This window comes from Motacilla alba, chromosome 1, assembly GCF_015832195.1.
Source record: "Motacilla alba alba isolate MOTALB_02 chromosome 1, Motacilla_alba_V1.0_pri, whole genome shotgun sequence".
In the NCBI taxonomy this organism is placed as follows: Eukaryota; Metazoa; Chordata; class Aves; order Passeriformes; family Motacillidae; genus Motacilla; species Motacilla alba.
Genome location: NC_052016.1, coordinates 30,306,397 through 30,332,863, shown reverse-complemented (window position 1 = coordinate 30,332,863; position 26,467 = coordinate 30,306,397). Strand labels below are relative to the sequence as shown.

Below are 26,467 nucleotides of genomic sequence, written 5' to 3'. Positions count from 1 at the left end.
AGGGATTCTTAAAATAAACCTAAAAATGAATCTTGCATTTCATTAACCTTTGGTAACAGTTTTACAAGGAAAATACTATTTAAAACATCTAGGAAAGATCTGAAGAAAACCAAGGCCAAACTATATAATTGTTACATCATACTTGCTGAAGAGCATGACACAGACCCAGTTCCAAATGACACTGAGGATAAACTTGTAGCTTAGCAGCACAGTAAATTTCCAATTAAAAAACCTCAGTTAACAATAGGTGCAATGAGACATTTTATACCTACATGGTAGGTACAAAATGTATACCTACAGGGCTTTAAAGTCAAATTAGTCTTGTTCCAGGACAGAGTCACCCAGTCAATGACACCATTTAAGCACAGTTAATACCATAATCTGGGCTCGGGGGTCTCAGCACATTCCCAAGAGGCAGCAGTCTGGCACCAGTTTGGTGCAGGGGTTTTAAATGCAAGCTCCTATTAAATCACCCATTACCAGCATTACCCATCCTATGCCTCAGCTTTAGGACATCACTATCAGCAGAATTCAAGCTTTCAGAAACCTCTTGGAGGACAAGCCATTATCAATATAAATGACAACTGCCATCTGCAAGGACTGTAGTTTGGATCTAAATTCAAGTTAGCCAGTATCAAGCAGCCTAAATTCAACATTCCCTTCATAGCAGGACAGTATTTGAGCCTCTCATCTCAAGCCTATCTGTCAAAGGAAAATTTAATGCACAATAAGCTACAGAGGAAATTAAATTTGTAGCCTGTTATGGCTATTGGACACTAAATCACTGGCCTCCACTGCTGAATCCTGCTGCTCCAGTCAGGCTTCCTACCAGCAGTTGTTAGGTTTCCTATCGCTCTCTTGAGAGAGAATACCAAACACATACTGAGAAGAGCATAAACTCTCCTTACATTCATAAATGTTATTCTTCCTCACATGTGATTTGATTAAGGATGAGAAATCAATATTTGCTGTATGGATAACTCCCCTCTTAGACATAGCTCACAAATCACCCAAGTACTTTTCACCTTTTACACATTACTGAACAATATATGACATGACAATAACTTTTGACAGAATTATCCTTTTCCTCTTGGTCACTGATTAAAAGTCAATTCAGGACTGACCACCATCAGGATTCATTATCTTCAGAGACCTACTTATTCAGAGAGCTGATTTTCTTATCTTGTAAAGGAGTGTAAGGGAATTGTAACTATCACACATATTTAATGTTCTTTTGGCTCTTGAAAACACAGAGCACTCAGATGAAAGTCAGTTAATGGCAGACAGATGTTTTTCTTGCCATAGTACCTGGTATAAAGTTACTCTTACTTGTATAGCATCTTCTGCAGTTCTGGCTCACTAACACCTCTCTCTTGTCTCTCCTTCATGCAGGGATCGTCAGTGGAAATTTATTGTCTGCAGGATGACAGACTATGACTGCCCATTTCAAAATGTTTAAAAAGATTGAGTGTACTTCATTTGGAAATCTTTGGGACAGACAGGGGTGGGATAAAATTAGTGATTACAGGAGAAGATCGATTAGGTACACAAAAATGTACCAAGACTCATCACCTGTCTGCTGAAGACATGATTCTTTCCCTCTGGAGCTAATACGTAAATTGCCAACCCACATGCTTGCAACAGTGATTTCAGAGGATTCTTTCAAGCTGCACCGAGAGTTGTATCCTCCAATTAAATTTGCTTTCGACATACATGTTTATGATACACAAATCAAACTGCATATGCAGTTACCTTTCTTATATATACATGTAGCCATTCTAAACACATAGAATTTCCTTTCACATAACAGCTTTATAGAAATTTCTATAGAAAACATAAAAATTTTATTAAAATTTCTACTCTACAGAAATATAGAATTTATTCCCAGCACCATAGCCCCTCTGAATGAGGTGAAAACATACTATACGTTTCCCAGCATGCACTAGACTTTCCTGTCTTCTGCTTTGTACTTGGAACCAACCCAGTGATCCCAACCAGCTTCTCAGAACTGGAAGTGTGCAGAAAACATCATTGGGAGGTGTCTGATGGGCTGCACCTGGCCTTACCTGTTACAGCCCTCAGCATAACTCCACTGCAACAAAGGTCTGCCCACACAGGAGAATTCCAGGTATTTACAACAGGAAGACATCAGTATGTGATAAAAATGAGAGCAGATCCATCAATAAAAACAGAAGACTAACTCAGCTTTACTTAGAGTCTCTTTTATATTGTCTTAAAAATCTCTGACGACAAAACTAACCAAGAACTCTGGTCTGGGCAAATCCAGGAGTAGGTTAGGCCATTCATGCTCAGTAAATATGGATATGACATTCTTCAGGAGTCTGAATTTCAGGTGGATTTGATTTCCAATGTGGGTACCTGTACAACATCCATATTCCCTAGGTAATACAATCTTGGCTTAGAATAGACAAATAAAGTTAGTGACTTAGGTGACCTTAGTTCCTCATGTTTGCAGATCCTATTGCCTATAAAGTATAAACTGACCATGTTTCAACACTGCACAACACATGTGCAGCTGCAGTCCAACAAGAAAGAATATTGACCTGTTTCAGAAAGATCTGAGGTAGGATTTTCACTCTTGAACCAGTCAGAATTTAGGGCTCAGTTTCTTCGTTTATGCATTCAATGGTGAACTTAGCAGTGGCTTTGGTGCTGCTGGTTCAAGGGCCATGATGACTCCATGTGCCAATTTAAGGCTGCAAAGCTTCATAGGAAACAGTGGTGTCTGCTAGTGAGTTTCCATATTCCAAGCATTTTTAGCATGTTTAGAAGCATACCCTCTTGTCCAATAAAGGAATGATAGGATTTGCTTTGCTGTACCCTTGTTCTTTATTGATTTTCCTTACACCAGCATATTAATTTGCACACAAACAAACCCTCTGTCACTCTCAGAGACCATAATGGTGATTAGGGAGTTCTGTGAGAGCCAGTTGCTGAAATATGTAGGTAACAGTGAGAAAGAGATTTTGATAAGCTTAGGGAAGCTGGAGAAGCTTGATCACTGACTCTGGCAGACAGGCAAAGGAAGCCAAAGAACCCCAAACAGTAGAGCACCAGAAGAAAAAGCACTCATGCCAGGGAATCAGTGGAAAAGGCTGTGCACTAAAATTAGGCAAAGGAGGATCATCCCTGAGAATACTTACTCTAAACAGATGCCCATCTCCCACCCAACTTTGTCTTGACTACTTAGGCTGCTCTTCATTCTGTATGCACACCATGGGCTTATGAAGGCCTCTGATGGGATGGTAAAATATCATCTTAAGCTGGTTTAAATTTATAGAGCCACAGAAAAGAGCAGTCCTGGTCTCTTATCATGGAGCTGCAGTGTCATATTGTCCCATATCATAGAACCATTAACGTTGGAAAAGACCTCCAAGATCACTGAGACCAACATGTGATGGAATGCTGTCATGAGAACAACATCATAGCACTAAGTGCCATGTCCAGTTGTTTTGTGAACATGTCTAGGGACGATGCCTCCACCACCTCGCTGGGCAGCCCACTTCAATGTCTAATCACTCTTTCAGTGAAAAAAGTCTTGCTGATGTCCAGCCCAAACCTCCCCTGGCACAGCTCAAGGACATTTCCTCTTGTCCTTGTGTCTGGTTGTGTGGAAGAGGAGCCTGACCTTCACCTTGCTACACTCTCCTTCCAGGTAGTTGTAGAGAGTGATAAGGTCACCCTTGCGCCTCCCCTTCTCCCAGGTTGAACAAATCCAATGCTCTCAGCTGCTCCTCATAGGACTTGTACTCCAGACCCGTCACCAGCTCCATTGCCCTTCTCTGGACTGACTCCACAATCTCAACATATTTCTTCTCATGAGGGGCCCAGAACTGGACACAGAATCTGAGGTGCAACTTCACCAGTGTCAAGTACTGAGGGACAGCCGCTTCCCTAGTACTGCTGGACACAATATTTTTTATACAGACCAGGATGCCATTGGTCTTTTTGGCCACCTGGGCACACTGCTGGCTCATGCCTCTGTTCTCCCTCATCTCTGTCCCAGTCCCTTGTTTCACCCATGCTCTATTCCCAGTTCCACCCTAGCAGTGCATCTGTGTAGGATAGATTTCACAGGACTCCTCTTCAGAAAGTTAAGTAATTCTCAGATGAGGAAAGGTGCGGGTGGGAAACAGAATGTATCTTGGGGGAAGGCAGAAATGGGATATGGACCAGAAAAAAACCCAAAAAGGAGAACAGAGGCAGAGGAAGAGTGGTTCCCATGAAGTCCTAGGACAACTAGTTAACAAAACTAGGAACTGAACTTAGCTCTTATTTAAGTTTTTATCTAAAAACTTAGATACTTGCAGTATCCACTTCTAATGTTGACTTAACCCTTCTGTATGGGAAAACACTGCTCCAAAGCTGTTAAGATTCCAGCCCAAGTTCCTTAGCACAGAGTGATGATGAGCCTGTCTCACAAAAGTCTGCCTGCTTCAAAACCTCCTCAAGTTTGCTTTAACTTTCCTAAAGCCATTCTGGGAAAGTGACCCTTTCAACCTGCTTAGGACACCTTAGGACACCAAACCTAAGCCACCTTTCACTTCTGCTGGCACAAATCAGATGCCATAGCAAGGAAATGAAGATTTGTGCCCAGTCAGACCAAGTACAGCCCAGCATAGATCCCCAGTGCAGGGAGCCCACTGCACTCCTTCATTCTCCTGTGCTCCAAGGCACAGAAGCATCACAACTGCACTTGTACCATTTGGAGTAAAAGTCATCCCCGACCTGAATCTAGACACAAAGCCTAACATTTTAAATAAATCCTTAGTCTTTAATAAATAAAACATCAGGAAATAAAGTTTTATTTATTTAATAAATAACAACAGTATGGATTGAATTCAAACATCTGAGAGAAAAACATTCCCTTGTAAATACTGAGCATTGCCCCAGCCATGTTACAAGAGCTGCAAATGTACACTTGTCAGCAATTTTTTAGATAAACTAGGGCAGGAAAATCTTTGCATTCACAAAGGGAAACACAGCAAACTTCAAGAAACAGATAGAACCTTTTGAGCTTTTCTAAATGGAAATAAAAAAGGTGAAGTAAGGTGGCTTGGCTGCGGAAGAGAAACACCAACAGGCACCAGACTCCATTTGTAGGTCTCCTTGAACTTAAAACTCAGCAAAGGCAGATGCTAAGACAAACCCATGTCCTCCATTCAATTCACTTGACTTGAGGAGAGTTTTGAATAACAGAACAGCGTAAGTAATTAGGGAAAACAGACTGTCAAAGAGAAGGACTTAACTGCTCTTTTTCCTAAATCTCAAGACTAACTTAAAAACCATGGGACTTCTGTTAAAAAATAAAAATAATGAGCTCTATTTTTAAAGATATTCTGATTTCTCAATTTGCAGAGTATATAACCACTTCCAGTATTTTTCACTTTCAGTAATTTTCAAGTGTTCAAACAGTGTTTCCAATTACTTCTCAATAATGTTGAGCCTTGAAATGTGTTTCTTAAGTGAAGGCTGAGATTCTTGTTTAACCACTTGAAAATGAGGGCTGGAACATCAGCAGTTTGTTTTTATATTTTATGTCCTGTTATTCAGGACATCAAATACTATGAAACTCAAATACACCTTGGCAACACAGCACTGATGAAAAAAGAAATAACAAACCTGTAGCCATGTTGAAATAAGGCTTCTTTCCTGTAAGGTCAAGAGAGACCTTTTAACCTCTTCCAGCCCAATATTAAGGATTTTGTAATATGAGATAAACCTGGTGGAGAGTCATGGCATTACCTAAGCAGAGAGATGTCAACAAAGCTGAAGGGAAACCAGTCTGTGGGTGAATCAGAAGATATGGCAGAAGACCAGATGGCTCTTTGTAAAACTTACTGAGGTTTGACCCTTAACACACAGACACAGAATTTTTTTCTATTTTAAAACTTGATTTCAAGTCCATATTTATTGCATTAACAACAGGTTACTGTGATGGACTGCATCTTTAAGGCTACAGTACTGTTTGCAATCAGAGAGTATGAACGTGACTGGTAGTGGCACGTTGTGCCAGAGTTGTTGGCGTGAATCATAGCCAGGAGGAGTTCTGCTAATAACACATTATCAAACATAAAACAGTGCTTGTGCTGAGAGTTACTTTTCAGGACAGAGTAGTTACATGGGGGACTGCTACTTTATTTCTCACATTTCAGGGTTCTGGTATGTATTCGGCTGATGCCCTGAATAGTAAGCTGGACCTGTGCTTTGAGAAGTTTAGAAAAGGCACAGGACTGCCCACATGCTGAAAATAAGACTAAAGAAAGTGCCTGCAGATCAGAGACAACAGGCTTGTCTTTGTCTTTCTGAGCTCCATGCCTGAACAACATCCATTTCAGTCTCACCAGCTTGTGAAGCTTGGCCAAATTCAACTGAATTCAGCCTTAAGAGTCATGCATGTAACTACTTTTCAGGATCTCAGCTGATATATCTCTGCAAGGAATACTGGATAAACTGGAACTCAAGTTAGGGGGAATCAATCAAAGAGTGTGCCAACAGACAAATGAATGGCCAAGGCAGCACGTATTCTGTACACACTTTCTTAAGACATAAAAGCCTGGAATTGGTCAGGCATTGGACTGGATGGTCACTGTAGGTCACTTCCAATTAAAACAGTGTATTCCCTTCTATCCTACTTGAAAAATCTGACTTAACCTCATAAAGACCACAACTCATTTTGACTTAGGTTATCTTTAAATCATTTAAGAAGAGTAAAAGAAGTTTTGCTAAGATCATGAAGAACACAGAAAATCACCCCAAATCATGAAGAGCACATGAAAGTTCAGAAGAGATGGTTCTATCTCAGAGAAAAATGAGGGAAATGACAAGAAACAGAAAGAGACATGAAGGCACCTGAAGAAAATGCCATTATGCAATTTCTTAAAATAAATGCATGCTCCTCTATCTTAGGAGATGAGACGACTAGGATAATTTATTACCAGCAAAGAATTTGGAGAAAGCTCCCCAAATAACTTTGAAAAGAAAAAAGCCAGCACAGTACATCAAATATCATCCTTGAAAAGCAGACAAGTTGCCAAATGAAGCAGAACCAACTGATAATGTTGATATAAATATTTTAATCTGTGTTTAGAGCTCTTAACCCCTGACCAAAGAAAACAGAGAAATGAGAACTGAAGAAATAAGCTAACAATTAAGAGTAAGTGGAAGCAGGAGATGTGATCACAGATTAAGAAAGTGACAAGAAAAGAACAAAAGTAAATAAATTCTCAACAAAATAATGAAAATGGGCCTTTGGCATAACCTGTGGCCTCTGAACTGAAATTCTATTTTTCCATGGTTGTGTGAAGCTGCATATAAGGTTTTGCTTCAGTTAATATAAACATATTGCTCAAATTACTTTAAAGGTTGAAGTTACTTAAGACTCTGGCTTGGGTTCAGACCCCTGTTAAAGTGAACAAGCTTTGACTTGGAAATGGATATATTCATCACCAAAAGAAGATCCTGCTAGAATAAATAAATAAATAAATAAATAAATAAATAAATAAATAAATAAATAAATTCAGACATGATCTTACATGGAAAGTAAGACAGAATAACAATTCCTTCTTTATTTATCTTTATTTTACTTATTCAAGTGAATTTGACACTGATGGAGAATTTGAGGTAGCCTTGAAGAAACTCTTATCTATATAACAAAGTGCTATGCTGTCTTGTAATTCTGCCTTCCCCTGGGTCCCAGGGGACCTCCTTGGGGTCTAGGAGAACTGCTGAGTGTCTGTGGCTTATTCAACAACAGCTGTATTGCTGAGGCAAGCAATGAAGGGCATAAGTAACTCTAGCTGCTGCCACTTCTCTTCTAGAAACTGACTTATGACCTTAAAAGTAATTCAAAATCAGCAATGAAATAGTCATTGAATTGTAACAGACTTGCAGTTGTTACACTGAACTGTAGCATCATCAAGAAGAATTTTTTCCCCAAGGATTTGATTTGCTGAATGTGCCACTCTGGTTTAGGAAAAGTCACCTACTCCAATATATTTAATTACAATTCAGAAAGAGAATTAGATGAGACAAGAGTGAAGTAAACATCCTTCCATACTGCTTAGAAATGTTAAACCTGAACCTTTATCAAAACCTGCAGTTTGCTTTTTGGCTGGTTCAACATTACCTGCTTTCCAGGTGCCTCTGACATTTGCCTTTGCTGTAGATGGCAACTACAGCACACACATCACAGACTCTGCACTTAACACTGCAGCACAGCAAACATTGCACTCACAGCCCAATAACCTGAGCCATCATTTGCAGTTACTTTCTGCATTATTTAACAAAGCAGACAAGAGGAAAAGGGCTCTGAGTAATTAAGTGCTGTTTGGCAGGCACAGTAAATATGTAGATCTCCATGACATTAATTTTAAATGGTGACTGAGAGTGCTTTGGTGCTTTGCACTTACTTCATACACATACAGCACAGTCTCAGGATCACCAGCAAGAAATGCATATCACGGGTTCAGGTCATTACTTTTCTCTGTTAAACCGAAGCAGCCCCCTGGAGCCCTGTCTGATACAAATGGACAGAGTTCCTCAGAAATAGGGGAGCACCTCCCCTGAGCACGTGGCCACACTGCTTGCTCAGGGCCTAGATATGTCACTGCCACCATTCCATCAGCCTCTGTGCTCTGCCCAAACCGAACAGAATGAGTTTGACCAGGCTCCTGTCAAGCCCCCCCAAGATGTCATTTCACCCGCTTTCCCCTCACACCACAGTAACAACTAAAAAGACTAAATATTATTAATGTAAAAGCATTAGCATCAACAGTGAAATTTCCTAATTTATACTCATCCCTCCATCCCAGCATGCAGAATCCAGCATTTCAACTTACTAAATTTCATCCAATTAATCACAGTCCAATGCTTCAGTCTGTTTAGATCCCTGTGCAAGTCTCTTGTCCCTGAAGAGAGTGAACAGCACCTCCCAGTTTGGTATTGTTGGAAAATTTGCTAATTGTATATTTAACTCCTGCATCCAGACCATTGATAAATATATTGAACAGCAATGACCCTAGGACTGAACCCTGAGGTACACTGCTGGTGCCTGGTCTCCAGCCAGGTCTAACCCCATTCACTACAACCCCCTGAGCTCTTTCTTTTCAGCCAGTTCACCACCCAGCACACCATGAATCCATTCATCCCACAAATGGGCAACTTGCCCAAAAGGATATTGTGGAGGGTAGAGCCAAAAGCCCTATTAAAATCCAGAAAAATACACCTAACACCTTCCCTTCACCCACCATGCAGGTGAGCTTTTCATAGAAGGATATCAGCCTACTTAAACAGTATATGTGTGCACTTGTTCTCCGTTTGTTGTGCCCGTTGATCTCATTACTTGAGTTAGATTTAAACAATTATACAAAGTCAGATATATTCACTTGTACCACAACATCCAAATTCTATCTACATATTCAATAAAGTTAATAACCTATTTCCATAATGTGCTGTATGAATACCTGAAAAGATAATGAGCTGCTGTTATACGTTTGTGAGCTGAAAGTTTACAGCATGAATGTATTAATGAATTAAGCCTTTTGATCAAGCAAAAAGAAAGAAAGAGCAACAGACTGATGTGTATTATTCTCCTGCTTGTTGTATTAAAAATTTGATTCACTCTTCAGTCTTTTTCTTGGAAGACCATACCAAATAAATAAAGAGGGTAATAAAGTAGTGTGGGATGAGCAGAAGTAAAAATCAAAATATAAATGTGCCCACAGAGCCAAACACCCTGGGTAAAAATGATGAGCTATGCAAGACATATCTGAATTCCCATGCTGGAATTTTCCTTTGTCTCCTTTTGTCAACAAGGGTCCTAGCCGTAACAAAGAGCAGACTGCAGTATGGTGCTAACACACTGGAGCATCTCAAAATGAACTTATGAGAGTAGTCTAATTCCAGTTGGCCAGAGCATAACACCAAGGATTTGATCATGATTTGCCTGTTAACTTAATTAAAAATTACAAAAACCACCTAGTGCTTCAGAAAAAGCTGTCATCAGAAAACAGACTATTTTCTACTATTGGGTCTCCCTTTCTGCTGAGACCTAGATCTTCCTGATAGAAAACCTAATGCTGTTTGACAGTCTTCTAGAGGAGAAGAAATTAGCCCATTTTTCCATGACCAGGTACATTTCTGTATCCCAGCTAGCTTGCTCAGCATTTGCTTGCGTGTTGATAGGTGTTGCTCTATGGTGCACCATGCATGGTACAATGCAGAAAAACCTCCAGTGTTCTTCACTCCTCACCCCTCACGTGATACTGTACTTTCTTGATTTCTGCATAGACAGTGAAAAAACTGTTAGAAATTGAGATTGATAGAGGAGGGGAGAGGATAAGAAGGTGACAACTGCCTCATTATAGTCATCAGCTTAGTGCAACGGCCATGGTCCCCCACTCAGGCTTAGATTTGAAAGCCAGCGCCAGTCTGAAATAGAATAGGCCCTCACAGGGAGAAGAGCAGATGAGGTATGTACTCTAAACCCATGTGCAGCCAACCTGACAGTAGGAAGAGAGCTGATGTTTTCTTTAAATTATGTATGAGCATACGGATGATGTAGGAACACTCCAATTAAAAACAAATCAAGAGGGAATATTCATCATGAGGCTTTGCTAGAGAAGCAGTTAATTGTCTGAAATCTCAAAAACTAAAGAGTGCATGTGTGGGCACAGGATAAAAAATCTGAAGATAATTCCAGAAAATAATTACAACCACCTTTTCCTTAGGGAGCTGTTGGGCTAAAAGTATAGTGCAGAAACATCCATGTCCTCTACCAGGCTTCACCTAGGCAGAGGCCTTTAACTGATTCTTGCTTACTCCTTCAACTGAGGGAACAAATCCATTATTCTGTTTAGAGCATCATGCTCCAACAAGCTGTTCAAGCTGCAATTTGCATCTTGGATGCTGTGCAAGGCAAAAAAAAAAAAAAAAAGAAGTGTCTGAGTCATGCCAGAGAATGTTTCACAGCAAAAAGAAAGAGGGGAAAGAGTGGGTGTAAGAAAGAAATCTTCACAAAATAAGGGAATCTGGGGGAATAAGCATCCACAGCAGGACTGGGATGTAATTAGCCCCATGAAAAATCCTCTTACAAGTCACCATAAACAGTACCCCTATGAATAGTCTTTATGGAAAGAATGCCCAGTAGTTAAATGCTACCCAGAAACTCGAGCAGTTCCTGATTGTCCATCCACCTTTCATGTGAGGAGAGGAGGGTCACTTACGTCACTTATGCTCTCATGACACACTGCAGAATAGGACTGAAGGTCAATTCTAGGAACTTTAAGCAGGATGATATTCTTAAAAGCCATACACAGAGATGCTAACACACATTTTCAAAGCAATACTTTCATTGTGCCCAGGCTGCTAATTAATCCAAGCACATACTTCAGCTAACACAGCTTGCCTGATTTCAGGATAGCTCAGTCAACACTAAGACTGTGCTTTGTTTCACGTGTAATTTGGACATGTGAAACATGTCCTGTGTCTCTCTGAATCTCATCTCTCTTTCCATTAGTTAGGGATAGAAATCATCACTGGCATCATGCACAAATAAATGTAATGACAACAGTGAGGCTCTAAGACATTATGACAAGGAGAAAGCTGGGAGACCTCTATGACAGATCAGAGGAATCTCAGTGAGTATGCTGGCTCCACATTCGGGATTTTGTGCTTGCCCAGAGTGCTGATACCAAGGGCATCCTGCCTGGCTCCTCAGGACTCTGCACGGGTCCCTCCAGAGCCAACTCAGCAGCATGGCACTTTTCCAATTAGCACAGCCACCACAATGCACCAAACAGCACTAAGTTCCCTGTTGTGGTGACCAATTTTTACCTATCAAAGATGGATTTGTCTTCTGGGAGTCAAAGCACATTACAACTCATGTGGCCAGCACACCCACCATTACTTTTGTTGCCAGATCAGATACCACATGCAGATGGTGTCAATGAGCCAGGTGGAAAAAGGACTTGGCTATCTACAGTCTTCTGGACATGTGCTGAAGAGATAAGCTGCACTGGTGGTCTAGACAAGTGTAAATGGCTGAGTCTCACCCAGAGCCGTTCGGGTCCAATCCAGCTAGCTCTGGAGCCTTGGTCCCTCGCAGCCTTTACAAGAACAAAAGTAAAAGATGTGAGGCACTCTTCTCCTCTGGGCTAAAAATTCCACAGCTTTATTGTGGAATTACTCCAGGGGGTGCGTGATGGGGAAGAGAGCGGCATCCCAGGGCAAAAAGAGACTGACTGCCTGATGGCAGGAGACTTTTAAAGCCGGGGGAATGGGGGGTGGAGGAAGAGGGCCACAGCCAATGGGATACAAGTGAGGAAGGGGCGAGGGGAGGAGTAAACCTAGGACGAACCATTACCACTGGGGCTTTTGGGGGGAAAGATCATGTGATCAGTGCAAAAACAACAACTAAATAAACTATTTAGAGTAATACAAGAGGCAAGCACCATCTTTTTCAGTCATTCCAGATACAAATTTTCTAGAATGGCTAGGATCTTTCAGGACAGAGGGGTGGAACTACTCTGCTGTCCCAAAGTTCCTAGGGCTGCACTTTGCATCCATGGAATACCAACTGCTAAAGTACTGCAAGCAACACACGCTGTAGAAAGAACACCTTCCCTAGCTACCACTGCACCCATCCACTACTGCAGGGAGGGAAAATGTTCTTGAAGGATCAAAGTGTGACTTGGATTAAAATGCTTTATAGACTCTGATCTAGGGAGCTGCCAGACATATCACCTGTGACCACATTAACAACAGCACTAAGACCCCAAAGACAGAGAAAGCAGCTTGACAATTCACATTTTCAACAGTAAAAAGCAATTTGCTTTGGCAAAGATCAAGTTTTTCATGTGGAGGATGTGGGCTTCAGCAAAATGAACAATGGAGACTGGAGGTGGAAAAGTGGAAGGCAAATTTTTAGTTAATCAGGCTGTGGAAGGCTGGAAACTGGTTCTTAATCCTAACCACTGCTGTCTGGTACACAGCCTGACCAGACAACTAGACCTGGGGACATCTGTAAAACCAAGTCCTGCAGGTGAAGATGCCTGAGAACCTTGTTAAGTTTTAAGGTTGGAGCCAACAGCAACTGAACATGTGAGTTTGCATCCAGCAGCAGAAATTAGTCTGGATTTTCATGGAAAGTTCATACACATACAGAAATCAGGTATGTCTAAATGAAAGAGCTGCTTGATAGAGTTTGAAGGGATGTGCCAAGGCACTTAACTGGGCACTTGGACTTTGTGGTTCTTTTAACACACAGTGCAATCGTATGTGCATTTTCTATAGTGGCCCAAACAAAAAAAGACCAGACTCTGGGCTCTAAACTCTTGATACTGTTCATTTAAAGAACATCAGTCTGGAAAGTCCCAAGTCAGATGCTGAAGGTCAAGGCTAGATGTAACTTGAAGATGTTGACGTAAAGCTGCTTGATATGGTAGCCAAGAAAATGTGAACCCTTTTTAGCTCCCTGTTCTCAATACTTGCCTCCATAGATAGCTAGTGACATATGGGCATAGTCACTGTTCTAGTTAGCAAAGCTTCTCACAGAGCTTAGAGAAACTTCTGAGTGGGGAGTATTGTGACCTAGGACCCACGTGTTGAGACTGGCACTGGCTAGTGGATTAGGCTAAATGCTCACAAGCCAAGTCATAGTGCTCCATAGCTAATGATTTCTCATTAAATCATCAAATCTGCTATGGAGGAGGCTGCTATGTTTTTTCTAAGGAGATTTTTCCACTTTTAAATCACAGAGTGGTTTAATTGTTAAAAGGGTAACTCAGTAATTATAATAATAAAAGCATGAGAACATGGTAAAGGCACTGCATTTTTAAAAGGCTAAACTATAAATAAATTTGTAACAGTCAGTACCCTTATAACCTCCAAAATATAACCACAAACAACCATGAAATTAATTTGCTTAGGCAACTGCTGGGCTTAATCCAGAGCAAGTTTAAATCAATGGAGGGACATCAAGGACACTGGACTGTGTCCAGAAATGAGCGAATGAAAAGCACAGGACAGAGGGGAGTGCTCTAGACAGCATTCATACAGTAGGCTAAGAATATCAGATATTGGCAGACCTTGCACAGGAGTTATCAATGGAAAATGCTCAGTAAGGCAGAAATTGCCTCATTTTTGAGCTGTTCTTGGCATATTTTTCAATACCAAATCTAAGGTCCTAAAACCATAACTAAAGCTTTCCATGGGGTTTAATGTATTTATCATGAGTCAGGTTTAGTATAGCATCATTCCCTTCTTTTTGAATCCTGTTAAATTGTTTCCACTCTCTCATCACTCTGTTTCCAGTAAAGGTGGGTTAGGCACGGACTAAAGGAAGCAAAAAACCAGAATCTCAGTTGCCTGGCAGTAAAATGTATGGATAGCTTCTGCAAACAGCTTAGATGTTTTGATTGCTTGAGTGCTGAAGGCCTGTACATGGGCTGTTTCAAACAGGACCAAACAAGAGAAAACCTTCACAATTCTTTGTTTGCCAGTGATTCTCAGTGGAGTACATCTCCTGAGATTTCTCTACTTCCATGGACACTTTCAGTTATTGTTGCATAAAGAACATCTACCCTTGGATCTTCTAAGGATGTCAAAAATACTTTTGTCTCTCCCTCCGCCTCGGTCCTTGTGTGTACTCCCTGCTTGTGGCTAGCTGGGAGACACTCCTCCTGCATATCTACATGCTTCTGACATGGTCTTCTCCTGACTCCTTCCTGGATAATAAAGGCTATTCCAGTTTGACAAACCAACTCTCAAGGAATCCAGTAGGCTTTAGATCTGTGTCCACATGAGGACAGAATACTAAGCTGATAATTTAAGGGAGTTGCCGTGATTGTGACACATGCATGGAGCGTGAGTTCCTGCTTGACTTGAAGAGGCAGTGGGATGATGCACTCGCAGACACTCATAGAGAGCAAGACCTCCTGTGACTTCAGCATCAGAGCACCCTTGCTTCTTTCACTTTGTCTGTCCTCTTCTAAGAGATAAGTAACACCCAGGTGGACTATAAATGAGGTACTCATTACACAGGGAGAACCCAAGCAAGAAGAAAATCTGTCAAAGGATGTTAATTTAATGAACACAGTAATGATAAACATTATGTGCACAGAGGGAAATGGCCCAGCATAGTAGTGAAGTGCTGTGCAGATACAAAACAATTTGGTTGCCAACTGAGAAATGTGGCAAATATATTAGTTGTAAGAGTTATATGCCTTCCAACATCATCTTAACATAAACTATTAATTTTCTATTCTTTCCCTCTAACTGGGTTAATAAGGCTGATAAAATATTTATTAGGTAACATGAAATATGCACAACTCCACCTTTAACTATGTGCTTGTCAGAGAAAACGTACATTAAAAAAAAAGAAACAGCTTATGAAACTTTGCTAAAACACACTCATCTGGACTCAAGCAATGTCTATTGCCATGCATACATATTTCCCCCAAGAAAGTGCAACTAGTTATTCAATATTCTTATTAATGATAACTATAGTAAAGCCCCAGTAAACCTGGAGAAATATATTTTTTAAAAAAGATCAGGTTGACTGTACTAGATACAACAGTATGCTGTCCATAAATGGAATGAAACCTGTGAAAGATATAAGACATCTGCCAGAATTTATGGTATGCACAAACTCAGTGAATTGTTAGTCTTGAACAACTATAAATGTTCTTTTTTGATGATTGGAACTAGATGGATGAACTCTATTTTTACACAGGTTCACTGAAGGAGAAAAGCTATTGACTGTCAGCTGATGTGCACACTTATCAGGGACTAAGTGCAGTCAGGGCACATTTCCCCAGTCTGTAGTCAGTGCCTTACAGGCTGCTAGCTAAGGAGAAGTCTGTAGTAGAGACAATGAAGGCAGGCAGCTCTTCCTTTGGGAACAATACAGCCTCTCTTATATTACACATAAGAAGCTCGGGCATTGCAACCTGAACAGAAACCAAATAATGATTCACACACAGACCACAGGACCTGGGACCATGCCACAAGACATGGAATCAACCACCCTCTCTCCTCTCTGAATCGTCTGAATCTCTGAGTAGGCTCCAAGCCTTGATTCTCTGGCTTCAGCTTTACATGTTTTCTTCATTATAATCAGCTTGACAATGCAGGGGAAAATGGCAGGGGGATTTGTTTTCACTGTACATGGACTCCCTCCTCACCTGTTACATGATTAGGTGGTTACATGAATGACCCAAGATGTCACATTCCTCATCCAGGCACTGACCTTTGAAATAAACCAGGCAATATGACTTTGAGTAGCTGGAGGGTCTATTTGTAAGAGGATTTGCTGAGCAGGGCTGCATTATAGAATGTTTTTATCCACATGACTGTGTTCATCAGTGGATCATCATTTTCAGACAGAGACATTCAGACAGCCATGGTGGTGAGAGTTTCCATGTTCTATTCCAAAACTGGATGCACATTGATGGGATACCACTAATGTTTCCTTCATCTTTATTTTTCCACGTAAAAGGAAAAAAGGGCAATCAATCACAAGTGCATCAGCTTGGTTCCTTGGTTAAAAACAACTAGATGACCTTGAATAAGATTTTCTCTCCCATCCCTCTCTTCACACTCACTATCTGATCCAGAGCCCATGGAAATCTGTGAAAACTTTTAACTCAGAGTTCAAAGGGCTCACAATCACCCCTTTTTCATCTACCCTTTTCAAACATACCCAGCATTTTATGCAGCAAGGTGTATTCAATCAATCTGGTGTCATTTGCCTATAGACCACAAAGCATTTCACAGTCATTAACAGCACACAATAACAGCAAATGTGATTAAGCAAGTATTATTAAATAGCTGATTCTATGGCTCCTGAAAATGAATGTACGTGAGGGGAAAGGATTAGGATTATTCAGAAGCCCACTGAGTTAGTGCCATGACTGCAAAAGAAGTCCTGCTCTCTCTACCCTAAGGAATGTTTCATCCCCTTGCATACTCACCCACTTGGTTTTGGCCACTGAAAAAGAAAGCTTTACTTCCTTTTATTTATTTTTTTTTATTTTGTCATTTTCAGCAAATATAAAGAAATTATTACAAATGTAGACCAAAGTTAAAGTACACTGTTACTAATCCTTATTAGGATAAAACCCCCTGATATCTCCTAATCAATGATAAAGCTCTGACCTGCAATACAATTATTTCCCTGTCTCTACAGAAGATGAGTTTATGTGAAATCTCATTACATGTGAATTTGCAATGTGCTCCAGTTTTTCATGAGATATTGGATCTAACTGGTCTAGTATATTATTTCCCAGAAACCAGAAAAGGAGTGACAGAAGGGGAAGGGCAGGCATTGGGTTATCTGGGGAGATCTCTTAGAGAAGCTGTGTGACATGATATCTTTCAGCTGTTTCAATGGATGGTCTCTCTTGCACTTTTCAAAGACAAATGATGTGCCAAACAGTCAAAGTGGAATAGAGCAGCACTCTATTCTAGTTTACAGGAAGCCTGGGATTTAGGGAAAGGCAGGACATAGGGGATTTGAAAGTTGGCTGCAACTCCTGTAGTTAAATTTAAGTTCCAGTGCAAAGCTCTGGGGAAATGCAAGCTCTCGATCTGATAAAGCTAACAGAGCTGTATGGCTGTACCAGAGTCTCTACCTTCTGTATTCATTCATGTGTGAATGCTATGAACTTTCTAGCACAGGAAGTACATTTTTCTTGTCTTTCATTTATTTACTTGTGCTTAATCCAATCCATGACCAATTCCTCTTGAGGCTGCAAAGGGTGACCTCAGTTCATTTAGAAACAACCCACATATATTTCAGCTTAGCTAATTTGGTAGCATCATATTCAGTTTGAAGGATTATTTATCTCCAAAATGTAATATTGAACATTGATACTTGTTTCTTGAAAGGTTGAAAGAGTAAAAAGTATATAGGAAATAATACGTAAACTCAATGTAAACTCCTGTAAACACAGCCACTTCACTTTATCACATATTCCCAGCCCATGAGGCTTTTGGACGTACTAAATCAGGGTTCCCTAATTTTCACAGGCTTGAACAAGTAAGCAAAATGCTATTAGTTAAAAATAAGTCCACCATACAGGTGAAAAAGAGAACTATTTTCCTTGCATTCCTTAGTACTGAAAGACAAAAACTGGCTCTCAGCTGAACCTGAGCTCACAGATCAGCAGATTGACAGTGCAATCAGCAGTTGACAATGACAGAACAGCTGTCTGGTTTAGTTAACAACAGCCAGAGCAGGTCATGCAGCTCCCAACAGGAAGAATCATTTTCTTCTTATCATATATCCCTTTCTTAATCTAATCACCTACAGAACAACTTACCTATTTCTTTCAGCTCAAAGTAGTTTTATTAAATAAAACTGACACCTTATACAGTAAAAGTGTCCAGTGTTGTTCTTAAGTGAAAATACACCTGTAAGAGCTTAACTGCTGTTTTAGTTTTAAAGATGGGCAACCAACTCCAGCGCCAATGTCAAGCAGTCTTTTAAAGACTATGTGTTGGCATGCAAAAACACACACTCCACATGCTGCCATCAGAAACATTAAAAAAAAAAAAAAAGAAAACAGTAAACACAAGATTCTTAGAATGCAGAAATGGTAAGGTACTTTGGATCTGTTACCTCCTTTCCTGAACCTTGCAGCATTTTTACTTCAGATACAAAAATGTAGCCAACAGAGAAGGTATTTGTACCAATTTTTCGTCAGTAGGGTATTCCAAGATTGTATTAAGTCACTCACATGGCAGTGAGCATCGAGAAAATCCTTTCTTCTTCCTTTCTGCTGTGACCAAGAAAGCTATCTTAGCTACATATGTTGATAACAAAGATAGAGAATGTGTAGCTTTCTGATATATTCTTATTTTTACATATTGAACTCCCATATCTTGATACTCTCACATTTTGGGAGCCAACCCAGCAATTTAATTTGTAAAAACACCTTCCTATATTGCTTCAGCCTAATTATACTGGGAAAGTCACTGTCTGGAAAAGATGTATTGCACTCATATGGCGTCTCAAAACCAAATAGATTTTTTAAATGCCTTGTTCTGTGAAGTCTTGTCAGGGGAAGCTGTCCCTAGCCTTCAGCTGTTAGGAAAAGCAATTACTCCTACCTCAGGTACTGCTACAGGCCAAGTTGGTCATTAAAAATAGCTAATGGCTTAGTCAGCCACCAAACATTGTCACTTGCCCTATGCATCCCATTACATTCTCTCAGCACACTGGAATTAAATGTAATTAGCTGATGACAATCAATCACATTTTTGCATCAAGGAAGAAATGTAGAGGAAAAATTGGGTAAAAGATGATCTATACAGCCCTTTCTGACGCAGGAGCAAAGAATAGTTTTTACATCATAACAACATCAAATCTTTTCAATATAACCTAAAGTTCTGCCAAGCCATAATTCTCACTTGGACTTTTCTCACATTATTATAGGTTAAAAAAAGGAAGAAATAAAAGTGTGTGGGTCTGTGTAGATACACAAGAAAATAGTCACTCAGCTTGTTTCCTAGACCTAATAAATCTTTGTATAAAATGGTACAGTGGAATGATTTTCAGTTAAGAAATGATCTCATGAAACTGGAAACTGTTGTTAGCAAAATTACCCTTGGACCATAATTTTGCTGGTACCTGTGGAGTCCTTTTTGTCCTTTCTATTTTCTGTTTTACTGTTAAAGTACCAACCTTCTTGATCATTTTATAATGACAAAAAAAAAAACCATCTACAGCAGAGGTGAAGCAACAAAACAAAGATGGCATGAAAACTAAATTGCACAGAAATTAGTAAGTACTACTATTACTGCACAAACTAAAATTAAACTGAGGGAAAGAACTTGCAAAGATGAGGAGAGACCAGGGAGTTAACCTATCTGTGGCAATGAGGGACTCACCATGGCTGTAACATTCCAGGTCCACATGGCCATTCTAAATCTGGCCCAGTTCACAGTGATCAAAAGCTGGTACAATCTAATGTGATATTTGTTGGCTAGAGAAATCAGCTGATGGTTTAAATCTAATTCTTCTCAGAGGCCAGAAGTTGGTAGTGTAAGGATGCTGCCCAGGAAGCTCAGAAGACCGATGGTTATTTGCCCAAGCAAAACTTTTCCTGCTTATTTGTTCTCATCACAACTTAAGGGGAACCCTGACCAAACAGAACAGTGCAGAGCCACATCTGACTACTATTTGTGTACTGAAACTGTAGTAACACACCTCTCTTCCCCATTAGGCAATAAGAATACAAATAAAGAGAATAAATATACAAAATTTCTAATCAACTCAGAGGCCATTTTTTCTATCCCTGAGAGGAAATTCACTAAATATGGTACTTTCTCATACAACATTTATTGCCTTTCATTAACACCAGATGAAACACAAAGTCTCTAAAACCAGAATATTTCCTTCATTCCCCAAATACTGGCTTTGCAAACTCAAGCACACATTTAGCAGCAAATTAAGTCTTTCTTCTGGTACCAATCAGTGCAGTCTGCAATCCTGCATGATGTGACACAGTCACAGATCCCTCGTTCTTTAGATGAGGGTCATGTCATGGCTGTCCGTAAACCTCTGAATCTGATGGACTGCCATCACATGGTTAAATCCCAGTTCATATCTTGCTAACTGCATGGGAAGCACATAATATTCAGTTCTCTCTCTAATGAAGAAGTCTATTTGGAGAGCTAGAAGGAAGCACAATCTGTAAATATTTATACTGTTTGTCAAAACTACAATGCACATGGGACTCAGAATGCATCCCACGAGCCAGTCTGCACACTTGCCAGAGAAGGATGGCTTCCTCACACCCCTGCACCACTCAGCCAGAACTTGCTGAAGAATCCAGTCACAGAACCAGCATTACTACCCAGCAGCTGTGGGTAAGGAAAGGTTGTATCAGGCATTTCACCTGAAAATCACCGGCTCTGGCATTCATATCCAGGACCTTTCAACAGTGTCCTGATTCATGCTACCATGGCTAAAACACCAAGTGTAGGCAGCGAGTTCAGTTTCATAATTGTACCCTCTGCATAATGAAACTGAAATGAAGAGCAGCCACATCTCTTACTTCATACTTTTGTACCCATCCTGCCTCAAATAGGGGAGAGCCAAAGGAATGAAAGACAGAAGTGAAACATATACTTTGCATACAACACTGGATCAGCGATTAAAACTTCAGCCCATGGAAAGCTAGAAGCATGGTAAAGCATTGTTTCTCTAGCTATTAATTTGGTAAAATTGTATATTGGAGTTTTAGAGGGGAATGCACACAAAAGCAGCTGCTAACAAGGTGCTCACAAAGTGCTGTGAGGTGCAAATCAAGTACTGCCACTACTGTGGACTGTTGCTTCTAGACATTCCTCTTATAGTGCCGTGAGGCTGCACAAAGGGCGGTCGAGAAAAGCACAAAAGCTTACACACCGCAGCACGAAGGAAAGGACATGTTGAAGTGGACATTTGCTGCAAGGATGGAAGAAAGCTCCATGTTTCTACAGCCTGCTGCTATTGCTAACATTTGTTATTAGATTGATCTTCATTCAGATTGATCTTCTACTGAGAAACTAATGTTAAAACTTGCTGTTGTAACCAATTTACATTGGAAGTAGAGTAAAACAATGAAGGCTTATAATACTTAATGAAAGTAGCTCCACTCTATGTAATTTTGCACCTTCTTTGCTTCTCAGATCTTTCATACCCCTCCTTATGATCCATTCTAAATTATTCTCATCAAGAGTTAAATTCAGGAAGTTTTTATGGAACAAGCACAGGAGCACAGATTGTGTGTCATAGGTTTCCAAGCTTCTCGGCAAGGTTATATTTGCAGGCTGGCTGCTGCTCCCTAAATATTTGTAGGTGCCTTCCTCTAGAAAAGCAGTGGATGTGTCAGCTCTGTGCTCCAGAGCAGAAGCTTCCAGAGCAAAAGCTGGGCAGAGCAGTGAGGACCATGCCTGTGGCACAAAGGGGAAGCCTGCAACCTTCATACAGAGTGCTCAGCACCTGCTGCCTACCATTCTCTGCCTTCAGTCATATTTCTGTGTGTCTTCCCAGCTTTTCCATGAGTCTCCTCCAAAAGCTGAAGCAGCAGTAACACATGCAGGTACTGCTGTGCCCTGTCTGGAGTGCAGCTATCTTTACTGGCATCTTTCTTCTACCAGTTAGCCAGAGAGAATTTGCATTTTCAAGCTATCACCCGCAGTGACTTTGTGGAAAGAACAAGTATTATCCAGCACTGTTCAATAGCATTAATCATAATACAAATCCTGGTTTTGGGCTCATTTGCTTCATTACAGGCTTGTCCTGGTGCCTGACTCACTTAACCACAAATTCCTACTCTTCTTCTCCACTGAATAGTAATTTGATGGACACTGGGGTTACTACCAGCAGGACAGCCTTTCAAGCCAGTTGGCATGTCAAGAGCTACTGATTTTATTAGTGCCTCTAGCAACTTAGAAAAGGCAATCTCTAGGGTTTTGTAGCAGGAATGTAGCTCCAAGAGCTGATGCTACCCTGGCTGCCTTGTAGTGTTCTTGGAACCAGTTCTGGGGCTGAAGGATGGCAAAATGACACCAGGCACAGCTCCAGCAGAAAAAGAGCTGCAGAGGTTTGTCTCTGCGCTGCAGGCAGGCTGGCAAATGAGTTACCCGCAGAACCTACCACCCTGTACCCTTCAAGTAAAGTGAATTGCCTGCTTGGTTTCCTGGAAATTTTACTTTGTTTCTTTCCTAAACCCTCTTCTGAGATCAGATGAGAGCTAATTCTACCGGTTAATACATAGTTTAAACTAACTCAAATGTACACTCAAAGAAAAACAAATCTCTGCTTGCAAGCTTGGCATTTTCTGATGGCAACAGCTTGTTTGCTGCTGTTGGAGTTACAGCTGTACACAGCTGTCTGTGATCAAGTGCTGCAGAAACACCCAGCAGCCACCCAGCTCTTCACATGTCTATTCTGTGCTTTGCAGTTATTTTGTTCCTTGCTAGGCTGCTCTTATGGCCCAGATGTTGCCATAATACAAGTAATCTGCCCTGGAGGCTTGGTGGATGTTGCACAGGTAAATATGAGATGGTTTGGCACTGGGAGACAATATAAATAATGGGAACACATCCAAACCTGACCTACAAACTTAAGGGACACTTTGGAGTCATATTCCTTCTATCAAATAGGATTTATATGTTTGCATAATCTCACCATTGCCAGAGAGGGACAACAACAAGCATTTCAACTTAACCTCACAGCAGAACTAAAACTTAAAGATACATCTCTCCGTATGATCTAGACTTGCAATATGGGAAACCTTGGCTGGAGGTAAGAGAATGAAAAACCCTCAAATCATGAACTCAGAACAAAACAAGTGGAATGCAAGAAGAGCCTTTAAACAAGCATGGCAATACCATACTTTGTTTTAAAATTTGCATAAAAAATGGGAGCATAGCCAGAAAACTCGGACAGATGGATTTTCTTTCTTTCTTTGGTCTGGTCAAACCAAACTAGCCTGCAGAATAGTAACTAAAACATTTTTTTGTCAGGACCCTAAGATGTTTGTTTTTCTCTTCATTAAATGCACATTAACCAATGCTGGGTTGGACTTCTTTAATCCAGTACTATAGATTGTCAGCAGAAATTTTTACCAGATTTCTTCCTTGCCTTCAGTAACTGAATGCATTTCATATTGTGCTTACATAAAGAAAATTTCCTCAAATCCTGATTGTTGCATAAAAAAGTGATGGTTTTTCCTCTGGTGTCAGTGTAACTCATATTCTTTCCAATTCCTTTCACTAAATTTCATATCTAAGGGGAGGTTAAGACCTACCACTCTGACCTAGCAATAGGTGTAAGTTTTGTGGTTAAGCCCTCAGGGCTGAACCAAGGTCGAAAAATATAGTTCTCCACCTGTGATTAAGCTGACCTAAAGAAAGGAAAAGAAAAGAAGAAGGCAAAAAGAAGGAAGAGGAAATAAAAAGGAGAAGAAGGAAGAGAAAAAACCCAAGAAAAGAGAAAGAAGAAGAGAAAAGAAAACAACTGTTTGGTTAACAATTTGGTTGTATAGATATGCATTTCAGTCTGAGCAGTGTGCAATGTACTTGGTTTGCTTGATTTGTCTGATTTGTCATGTCTGTTAAAGGTGAGATTTCATTTCTTTGCTTAGCCTAACATAATATTTCTAATAAGAAGCATGATTAGGCAATAACTGGGAAACTAAATCCCTTTAGAAGAGAAGGATAATACTTAAGAAAGGAAAGCACAGTAGGCCCCATGAGATAAGTAATTCCTGATTCACAATAATTAACATTTTACATATAACTTTTACAATACCCTGTAGTTGTTTATGCCTTTTATGTGAGAACTAGATGGTGGGGAGAAAACAACCTTTATGAATTCCTTTAAAACAGATATAGTCAATTTTAGAATAACCCTGTGGCATGCACAGGGTCATTCTAAAATATATACTGTGTGACAGGTATAAATATAGCAGAAATGTTAGTAAAACTTATGACCACAGTTACAAATTAGTCAGGAAATAAACATAAATTGCAACATATCTGACCTCCCAGCAATAACTTTTTAAAAAAACATTAAGGATCCAAAATGCAAATAAGGAAATGAAAATTACTTCACTTATTGCCCTTAAGTTGAATGTAGACACTTTTGCAAATGCCATGAGGCACCTCTGGGCATTCTTAGGGCTCTAATTGTGTTTAGAAACAAGACATCTGTCAATTAAGAAGGAAGTCCTGTAAGCAAGCTGCTGGGATATGATGCTGCCAGTGTATCAGTCTGTACACAGCCATGTCATGACCTGACAAATACATAAGTTACACCTTCCCACTCATCCCCTACGTTTACATCACTCTTCAGCCTTACAAAGTTGCAGTTTCTAAACTGGAATAGTCTTCAATTCAAGACACTAGCAGCAGTTTGGGATGAAAAAACGAGCCCCAGACACCGCCAAGTGGCATTTTACTCTTTTAGATTGCAGCACTGCATCTCAGAACACAACTTTTTAGGATCATCGATAGCACCTGGAAATGGAAAATGGAAATGGACATTGGAATGTCCAATGGAAAACCCCTGCCCTTGCTGCAGTGCTGAGATCTGCAAACTGCTGGGGTACTTCCTCTCCCTCCTCCTGCCCTCACCTCAGGGCTTGAAGTGTTTATCACACTTCTTTCCCTCACTCCTCCTGCAGGGCAGCTTTTAGTCCTTTGTCCCACAGCCTCTCCCTGTGGCTGTGGGGCTCAGCTGTGTCCTGCGGTGGTCGTTTGGAGCTGTCTGGAACCGGCTGTGCCCAGCAAGGGGCATCTCTGTCCTCTCCTCACAGGGGCCACCCTGCTGTCCCTGCTGCCAAAACCCTGACACCAGCACCACACACAGTCAGTATTGTCAATAATTTTCACCGGGGACTGGTCCATGACTGAGAGCTAAGAAATGTGAGTTGGTGTGTTGGAGGGAAAATGATCAGCTCCCACATGACCTGTTCTAAGGCATGTGACAGGAGGCACGTGCAGACTAATAAGGAAAAGATACAAACAACCTATATTGACATTACTCATTATTTATTTCCATGGCAGACCCTCTGCTGGCCTTCCTCACCATCAAGCAGGTATATTCACAGAACCCTCGCAGGGACAAGGCAAGGCAATTATCCACTGCTTCAGCAAAGTGAGAAATTACTTGATCCAGTAGGTTCAGGGCTAAATCACTACATTTTAGTTGTCATCATATCTCCTGGTGTTTCAGGTCAGTCTTCAATCTGAAGTATTTGTTCTCTAATTGCAAACCTTCAAATTTGGAAACAAGAAAAAATCAACAAATTACTGTTCAGAACTAAGAAATTTTTAAATTTTCACCCTGTGCTTATGGCACAGGTTGACAACTGTAGAGCTGAGCTGCTACAGTAACACTACCATCATCTACTTCTGAGTGGTGTGCCTCCATGAAAGACAGCACACTGGACAAATTTCTACCTGCTCATCTGCATCTACCATTAACATGGGTGTGCAAATATCTGCTTCTGCCATCACCACACACAGCTTTCCCTGCAGCAATATGCTGGATATTGGAAATATACTGGATATTGGAAATGCAGCAATATCTCATTTTGGTGTCTCTGTGTATTTTCATGCCAGTCACTTAGGAACTCATCATGTGGGAAGAAATATGAAGTATCCTCCTTTAAGAAAGGCCACAGTGTCTTAGAGATGGCAAACCTCTGGTTTTCCACTCATCAAATATGTTTCCATCACATCACAATGAGCTTTTAGCCTAGCTGCACACTCAGGAAAAAGTTTTGCATCCCCACTGCCCTGATACTTTCCTTGTTATGATAATAAAAATAACATCAAACCCAGAGCATCAGCTATGCAGAAACTCTTCACCAGAAATTCAATTGCAGCCATCCTCATGCCCACCACAGAGGACATTAGAAAGCTCTTAGAGGCAGGAACCTTGGAG

General features: G+C 40.5%; 1 protein-coding gene across 1 annotated transcript in view; it reads left to right on the top strand.

Annotated features, from left to right (window-relative positions):
* DPT (dermatopontin) overlaps window positions 1–2,831 on the top strand; it is a 28,543-nt gene extending 25,712 nt beyond the window's left edge. The window contains exon 4 of the mRNA XM_038154015.1: window positions 1,393–2,831. Within this exon, the coding sequence (XP_038009943.1) occupies window positions 1,393–1,459 (67 nt within the window). The 3' untranslated portion in view covers window positions 1,460–2,831. The remainder of the gene's footprint in view (window positions 1–1,392) is intronic.
* The last annotated feature ends 23,636 nt before the right edge of the window (window positions 2,832–26,467 follow it).